Source organism: Elephantulus edwardii, unplaced genomic scaffold (assembly GCF_000299155.1).
Source record: "Elephantulus edwardii isolate Elephantulus edwardi_28Jun2011 unplaced genomic scaffold, EleEdw1.0 scaffold00135, whole genome shotgun sequence".
Classification (NCBI taxonomy): Eukaryota; Metazoa; Chordata; class Mammalia; order Macroscelidea; family Macroscelididae; genus Elephantulus; species Elephantulus edwardii.
This window is the reverse complement of record NW_006399885.1, coordinates 2,822,927-2,830,686: the sequence shown is the minus strand read 5'-3', so window position 1 is coordinate 2,830,686 and position 7,760 is coordinate 2,822,927. Positions and strand designations below refer to the sequence as shown.

General features: G+C 57.2%; 1 protein-coding gene across 1 annotated transcript in view; it reads right to left on the bottom strand.

The window, feature by feature from the left end:
* Positions 1-4,689, bottom strand: part of FGF9 (fibroblast growth factor 9) — a 66,953-nt gene extending 62,264 nt beyond the window's left edge. Inside the window, exon 1 of the mRNA XM_006894108.1 lies at positions 3,548-4,689. Coding sequence (XP_006894170.1) covers positions 3,548-3,824 — 277 coding nt within the window. The 5' untranslated portion in view covers positions 3,825-4,689. The remainder of the gene's footprint in view (positions 1-3,547) is intronic.
* Between the last annotated feature and the right edge of the window lie 3,071 nt (positions 4,690-7,760).

The following is a 7,760-nucleotide window of genomic DNA, read 5'->3' as shown; positions in this document are numbered from 1 at the left end:
AGCACGCTTCCTTCTGCCATTTTCATTTCAGGTAAAAAAAAAAAAAAGCACCTTCTATTTTAATCAAGGTGTAAACTGCCTCCCACTCCCAGCCCCAGCCACCAACCCACCCCACCCCATGCTCCGCTGTCTTAGAGACCGGGAAAAGAGCGAAGGTGAGCGCCCACGAGGGCACGGGGCTCAGGAGGAGGGGTCTGCGTCGAGGGCAGGGGGAGTGGGCTGAGTGGGGGCAGGGAGGAGGGCAGAAGGTGAGGAAGCGGTGGGGAGGGGGACGCGCAAGGTGTGAGGTTGCTGTCGCAGCCCCTGGGGCCCCGCCTCCTTCCGCCGGCGCGCTCCCGCTGGCGCGCGCCCGCCGGGTCCTAGCGCCCGCCCTCCACGCCTCCGGAGGGGACGGGCTGGAAGGGTAGGAGGCTCCCATTGCACGCACTGCGCCGCAGAGGGTTGCTAATATTGGGACCTGCCGCAGCGGTAGCAGCGGGAGACCGCGGCACTGCTGTCACCCCGGGGGCCCCCTTCTCACTGCAACCGGATGAAAGACTTAAATAACCCGCCTGCCTCACCCTCCTCCCCCACCCCCACTGCGCACAGCCACCCACTCAGCTCCAACCAAGCGAGGGTGAGTGGTAAAGCCGAGCGCCCAGCAAGCCCAGCCCCCGCGGGTCCCGGGCCTTCAGAGGTGCCTTCGCCTCTACGCCCTTTACCCCAGTTCCGCCTGGGGGTCCCCTCCCCTCCCACCCAACACTAAGGGACCTCTCCTTGGGCTGCGCCCCCTCCCCAAGATAACGGTGCCAAGCGAGTCTTAAGGAGTTGAGATGTCACTTCCTTGGCGACACCTTTCTTCAACCTCCAGGATGGAGGGAAGGGGCTCGTTTTTGTTTTGTGGTCTCTTTTCAACTGCTGTTACCTGCAGCCCTCTGCCGACTACCCGCTCCCGTGCTCCCCCACCCTCTGACCCCACCTTCCCACCCTCGTATCCCAGCTCGCCCCAGCAGCAGAGTTCTCGGGTTTATAACGATTCCGCTGCGTGTGACAAACGTCCTATCCTAAAGGTGACTGCATTCTTTAAAGGCTCTGGGGCAGGGGCGGGGGGGGGGGAGGGACCTTGGAGGAGCCCGAACTCTGACGCGCCCTGACCCCTCTCCGCGGCCCGCAGTGCGCCGGGAACTCGAAGCTCTCTCCACGGCCCTCACACAACAAAGCTCACCCGCCACCAGCGACCCGCACGCTCCCGGGGTCCCCCGGGCGGAGAGGCCTCCGCAAGAGCGGGGCCTGCGGGCCGCCAAGCTGCGATAGGGCGGGGGGTTAACAATAGCCCGCTGCCTGTGCCGCGCGCGGCCCTTTGTCCGCCCCTCGCCATCCCTCCGGCTTCAGCTCCGCCGGATCTCAGAGCCCAGCCCATCTCCCCGGCTTCCGTGGAGTCCCCGGCTCTCCGGAGCCATCGGCACGTTTCCGAAGCGGGGGGAGTGGGGAGGGGGGGCTAGGGAGCTAGCTGGGATAGGACACAGGGGACTCGAGGCCAGACCGCAGACTGCCCCCAGTCTCCGCCGCGAGCTCTGCTCCCGCCTGCACGCTCTCACCCCGCAGATTGCAGCTCCCGGACCCCAAGCCGTCAGCCTCCAGGACACGCTCCTACACAAAGAGCGCGGAGACCCCAAACTTTGAATGAAAGCAAAGCCTCGGAGGTCCCTAGATGAGGCTGGATGGTCTCAGCCCCTGCCCGCCCCGCTCCGGGTACACCGGTTCCTGCAGCATCGGAGGAGACACCAGCAGCCCGGAGGAAAGGGAGCTCGAAACGGAGCGCGCTTAGGACCCTGCGGACCCAGCCGGGCAGCCGCCCAGTGCGCGCCACGGCCCTGGCGGCCCGGGCCCCGCACCTGCCGGACCTGCGCGCAGCAAGACTCTGAGCTGCACACTCTGGGCTCTGCGCCCCGGGCCCGCCGCCGCCCCGGGTGTCGGGGGCGGGGGAGGGGACGTTCAAAGGCCACCAGGCCCCACACCTCTTGTACCCACTGGCCACTTTCTCCCCCGACGACCGGAGAGTGGTCTCTGCGGTCCTTGACAGACCGGCCCTCCCACCCGCGCCCCTCCACTGCCTGTTGTTCTAAGCACTGGGGGGCCGCCCTTGGAGCTGCTCGAGAGCAGACGTACTTTCCGCAAAGTTTAGTCTCCACTTGGCAAAGACCAAAGCTGCGCTTCCCGGGGGCAGGACGGGAGGGGAAGAAAAAAGTTCTATTTCAACTGAATCATTGCAAAATCGAGAGCTACAACTTTTCCACCCTTTTTTTGTAAGCAAGGCTTGTGGACAAGCAGAGCAAGAGAGATGGTCAGGGTTCGCGTGGTTGCGCGGAGAGCAAAGTGTGGACTTCGTGGACCTGGGACTGTCCCCATCTCCAACCTGCCTCCTCCTCACCATCACCAGACCCTATCAACCACAGCCCCAAGAAGCTCAATACCCAGTGTAGACTGTGTTCAACATCTGGAATTAAAGCATGAGAAAGAAAAATCGCCACAGGACTGGTTTTTTACGACCTAGTTTAAGTATTGTCAGGTGGGTTCACTCAGAAGTTAACTCCTTCCAACAGTCTGGTGGCTTAAAAAAAAAAAAATCATAATAACGTCAAGAGCCCCACCACCACCACTAGGACTGTTACTTGGCTTAATGCTGTGGAGCTGAGGTTGGCCCAGCAGGCACGTGCATGTGCAGACACTTCTAAAGTGGTACCATGTCACCCGCCCTGGAGTCCGCAGCCCTCGATGCTGAGTCACAAATACCACCCTCGGAATGCCCTTTCAAATGTACTCAAGTTTTTGCACGCGCATGCACGCTCACACCCCAAGAGAGGCCCGCGGGGTTCCGCACTAACAAGATGAGCGATAGATGTCTAACTCCATAGCTGAAAGGACAGACTTTTAGGGGGGCAAGAGCTGCCTCTTCAGAAGCCATTGTCCCCAAGCGCTCAGCCCTGCTGTCTGAAATACGGCTTCAGTCCTTCTCCCCGCAGCACAATCAGTCAGCAACTTTGGCCCGTGGGTTTCTCAGACCCTCCCAGGGATGATAAACAGTATTGGTAATTTACGATTCAACCAGTACACTCAATTCGAGGGAAAAATCGGCAGACTTTTTTTTTTTTTTTACAAAAACCTCAATTTGAACATAAGAGCAAAACTACTGCCTGCAGGGAACTGAATCCATTTTCAAGTTTTTAGTAGTTAAAGATGAAAGCTTTAAAACTCGTGGAGTCAATCCATTCAAAAGAAACTTCCCAAACCCCATCTCCCAGTGCATCTGATGGGAAAGAACCGGATTGTGTTACATTTATGAATCATATCATCCACCACCCCACCAATTTTTTTTTAAAAGGCCTTTCAACCCAGTGCCAGCAGCAAATCTACAATTCCGGAGGCTGCTTTTCTTTTCTTTTTTTTTTTTTTCCTGATCTGGAGGAGAGAGACCTGGTCCGCATCCCCCACCCAGCCACCACCTCTCCGATAGTTAAGAGGAGATCATGTCCTCGCCAGGAAAATAAAGGGTTAACGGTATACCTACCGAATCGGCTGTGGTCTTTTCGGGTTCCCTGGATAGTACCATTGGGGAAGATTTCTAAGTGAAATCCAGTCCTGCAGTAGAGCTGCCTCCGCCTGAGAATCCCTTTTAAATGATCCAAGTCCGTGACTGCGGGTCCCCGGGGAAGCCCCCCTGCTTCAGACTGACCCAGGTGGTCACTTAGCAAAACCGGGCTGTCCGCAGGCAACACGGGCACATTCCCAAACGGTACCGCATCCTGCACACCGAAATAGTTCCCAACTTCACCTAAGGGAGCCATCAGAAGACTCGACTTGGAGCCCAAGAATAAACAATAATGATGGTGTCAAACCCAGGGGATTTTAACGAGGTATATCCAACTCCCCTCCCTTACTGCAGTTGCAGAGAGAAAAAAGAAAAAAGAAAAAAAAAAGAGAGGTTCTTTTCTTCAATCCATTAAATGCATAAATAAAAGTAATATGCTGTTTTCACTGGCACAGGTTCAAGGTCAAACCACTGATAGTCTAAGAAACCACCACTTTATACTCACACACTGACATATTTATAAACATATCTATGTATCTCTATAGATAGATCCCCGGCTCTCAGCAGGCGGTAAGGTCTTCATCCCATCCAGCCATAATAAGGAAAAAAATCCGTAGTTTCTCCATTTGGTTTGAGATCAGAATGACCATAGCAACTTAAATACCTAGGCGTTATTATAAGGATTTTTAAGATGCACAGGCTACGTCAGAATGTACGGATTCTGACTCCAGGAAGGCATGCGCTGTTTTTACTCTCTAACACTCTGCAGACATCAGCATGAATCCTTCAAGGGGAAAGGAGAAAAAAAAAAATCTCACGTTGCTGGCGAAGACCAATCTCCCTTCCCGGTCCCCCCTCCAAAAATAATAATAATAATCAAACAAAAAAAAGGGAGGAAAAAACTTTAGGCGTCCAAAGCTAATATCCAGAATTCTCCAGAGGGTCCGCAGATGTCCATTGGCTCAGAGCAGTGGAGAGCAGCGAGCTGAGGCGAGCGGCGTCCGGGAGCTCGTGTGCCGCCCTGGCTGGCGTGGAACAGGTGTTGCCCGCGCCGGCTCGCGGGGAGTGTTGTACTCGGGCGGAGCGGCTCCTCCTGCGCATCCCCCGCCTGCACGCAGAGTGGCGCAGGAAGCGGCATTGGGCTGGGTTTAAGGTAGCGCCGCGGCCGCCGCCAGCCTCCGCGCGGTCCTAGCGCCCGCCACACCTGCTGCCGCAGCACTAGCCCCTCCGCCCCGCCAGAAGCTCGAGCCCCGCCGGCTCTGCGCCTCGCTGCGGCAGTGCGCGTGGCGGCAAGTGCCAAAGCGCGGCGCTCGCTCCACCGGGAGGCTCACTGAGGAACACTTAACTTTCAAAGTCAAATACAAATAAGCGATGAACTGGGAGGCGGAAGGCAGAACCCACCTCCCACCCGGAGTCTCCCAGACTCAAAGTTTTCCAGCGCGGTGGAAATGGGAAGCCTAAGCTCCCACTGGCTAAGGGGGTGCCAGCGGGGCATTCATGGGTTTGGGCTTAAATGGGGGGGGGGGTGAGTTTTCATGTGGACTTTATATTGGCGAACACGGTGAAGTGGACAGCGTTGGCGGGAGGGAGTGGAGGTGATGGATTTGGCAGTTGCTCTTCCATTCTTGTGCCAAGCACACTGAAGCGCAAACTGTATTGCAGGTAAGGCAGAAGGGGGTGAGCCCAGCCCAGTCTCCCAGTCCCTCAGTCTCCGTCTCTTCTCTTCTCGTTGACTCGCTGCGGTTTTGTTCCAGCGTGCGCTCGCACTGGCATCTTCCGGGGACTGGGCGTTGGGGCTATTTTGAGGTCCCGCCCGCGCCGTGGGCTCCCGCAGCAGCACGGGTCGCTGGGAAAGCGCTAAATAACTCCCTCAGTCTTCGCCTTCCAGTCGCCCCCAGACTCGCATGTGTATCTTTGGAGAGTTAGGGGCGAGCTCTGTGAAGCTCTTTCTCCCCCAAAACGACGCGTGTAGGGCAAGCCCTGCCTCTGCTCTGGCAGCGAAGGGCGCGTCTCATCCGCTTCCCGGTCCCTATCCGAGGCTCCGAGGCTGTGGGCATCTCCTTCCTCCTTCACCCGCGGGACACTGCGGGGGAACCTGCGGGCCGGAGCCTGGAGCCCTCCGGGCTGGTGCCCCCGGCCGGCCGGCGGCAGTGGGCGCGCAGCCAGAGTCCAGGACAAAGAAAGCCGCAGCCAGGGCTGCCTGGGCGGCTGCCTGGGCCCGCAGCTCAGCCGGGCGGGCGGCACACACTGCGCTCCGGCCGGCGGTCCGCGCGCCCCGACTCCCCTAGCGGCGGCCAAGCGCGGAGCACCGGGGCGCCCCCGACGCGCACACGCTCCCCGCAGCCCACCCGCAAGCCCCTCGCGCCGGCTCCCCTTTGTTCACATTGTCTTAGAAGCTGCAGGGCTCTCGGGTCAAGAGGATGGAAGTTGTGGGGACCGGGCGCGGCTCCAGGTTAGAAGCAAAGTGGAAAGCTGAAGCTGGACGCCCGCGGAGGGGGAAAAACTGAGGCCTTTGGAGGGGAAGGAATTTAAGCCAGTGTGGTCGCCCAGCCGAAGGCGGGGAGGAAGGGGCTGGAGCTGGCTCTTCTCCGGAAGATGAAAGGACGCAATGAATTTGCAGATTTCCTGGGCGCTGGGGGGGCTGGTGACCTGAGGCGACCTCTCCCCCTTCCAGCCCCCCGCCGCCGGTGGAAGACGTGCGCGGGGCCGGAGCTGGGGGAGGAGAGAGGGGTGAGACGATTCGCCCACTTTCCACTCCCACACCCCTTTGCCGCAGTCTTGGGTCACTGGGTGTCCGGGCTGCTGGCTGCGTGCGTCTTGCTGACGTTTTTATGAAGCCCAAGTGCCCTGCCCCTCGGTCTTTACAACAGTCGCGACAACGGTGGTACAGAGCAGGCTTTTAACGTTAACTGTTCAAGTGGCAGATAAAAGAAGCTGTGGAGGAAGTGTCACTTCTCATCAACCAGCCGAATGCCTCGCAATAATCACCCGAGACAGCCGGCCTGAAGCGCTGGGGTGAGCGGGACGTCGCTGCACCACTTGGGCACAATGCGCCGGTTTGGTTACTTTTTTCAAAAACCTGATGAGAGAGAGAGAGAGACAGGAGGGGGTGAGGGACGGGGCGGGAGGAGAAAGAGGCACTTGGTCAGGGCTTATGGATATTTCCACTGAAGACAGGACTAGGACAGTTTCCACCCAGCTGTCTCCAACCACATTCTTTTGGTCTGAATTTAGACCGTCAGCCAATGAGCAAAGCCCATTTCTGCCTCTGGATCCTGCAACATCCAACATCGGTGGCTGTCACTTTAAAAAGTGCTGCAGCGAAGAGAGAGGGCTAAGGCGCTGATGAAGCACTTTCCCAGGGAGAAGCAACCTCCTCCGCGTGTCTTTCTCCACTGCAGTAGGCTCGGTCCACAAATCTAATACACCCCTAACCCCAGCTTCGGGGAGCTTCGGCTGCATGCTTTGCCCCCTTTGACTCTCCTATCAGGATTTCCCCTGCTTCAGCTTACTCACTCGTTACTCTCTGGGAAGGGGTGGCTGTGTCCTTCCCAAGGACCCCATTCCCCTTGGCTCACCTCTCTTGTGGACCTGCTCAAGATCCTCTCCCAACTCGCCAAGATAATGATGTAGTTTTACAAGTATTCCGCAATGAGTGTAGCTGTGAAAGTGCCATGTCTACAGGACGAGGCCTGGCTTTCTAGAGGCACATGGTGTAATTGGGTTAATAATACCTGCCTTGTAAAGAATAAAAAGAAGATGTACATAAAACAGGCTGCACACACCAGTCACCCAGGATACAGTCACTGTTATTATACTCTTCCTCACAGCATTCCCATAGACTTTTGCCTAAGGCTTCGTCAGCAGACATTAAAAGTGATTTTAATCGCAAAGGTTTCTTGGACTAGCTCTTCCCGATCTGTTTCAATCCCTCTTGCTTTCCTTTATTCCCTCTCCCTGTGTATTCTATACACTTTGTCGTCTGTCTTTTCAGTGGTTAGGCCCTGAGAGGAAGTAGTGTGACAGAAAGGAGGGGGGGTGTGAAGGTGAATGACCACTGGAATGGGAATCCGCAGACCTGCAATCTGGTTCCCATTCCTTACTGACTCTGGTTGCCTTTTGCTGCGACGATCAATCTATGATATGTTAACTATAAACACCAAAATTCAGCCAGCTCCATTGCTGTGGAGGC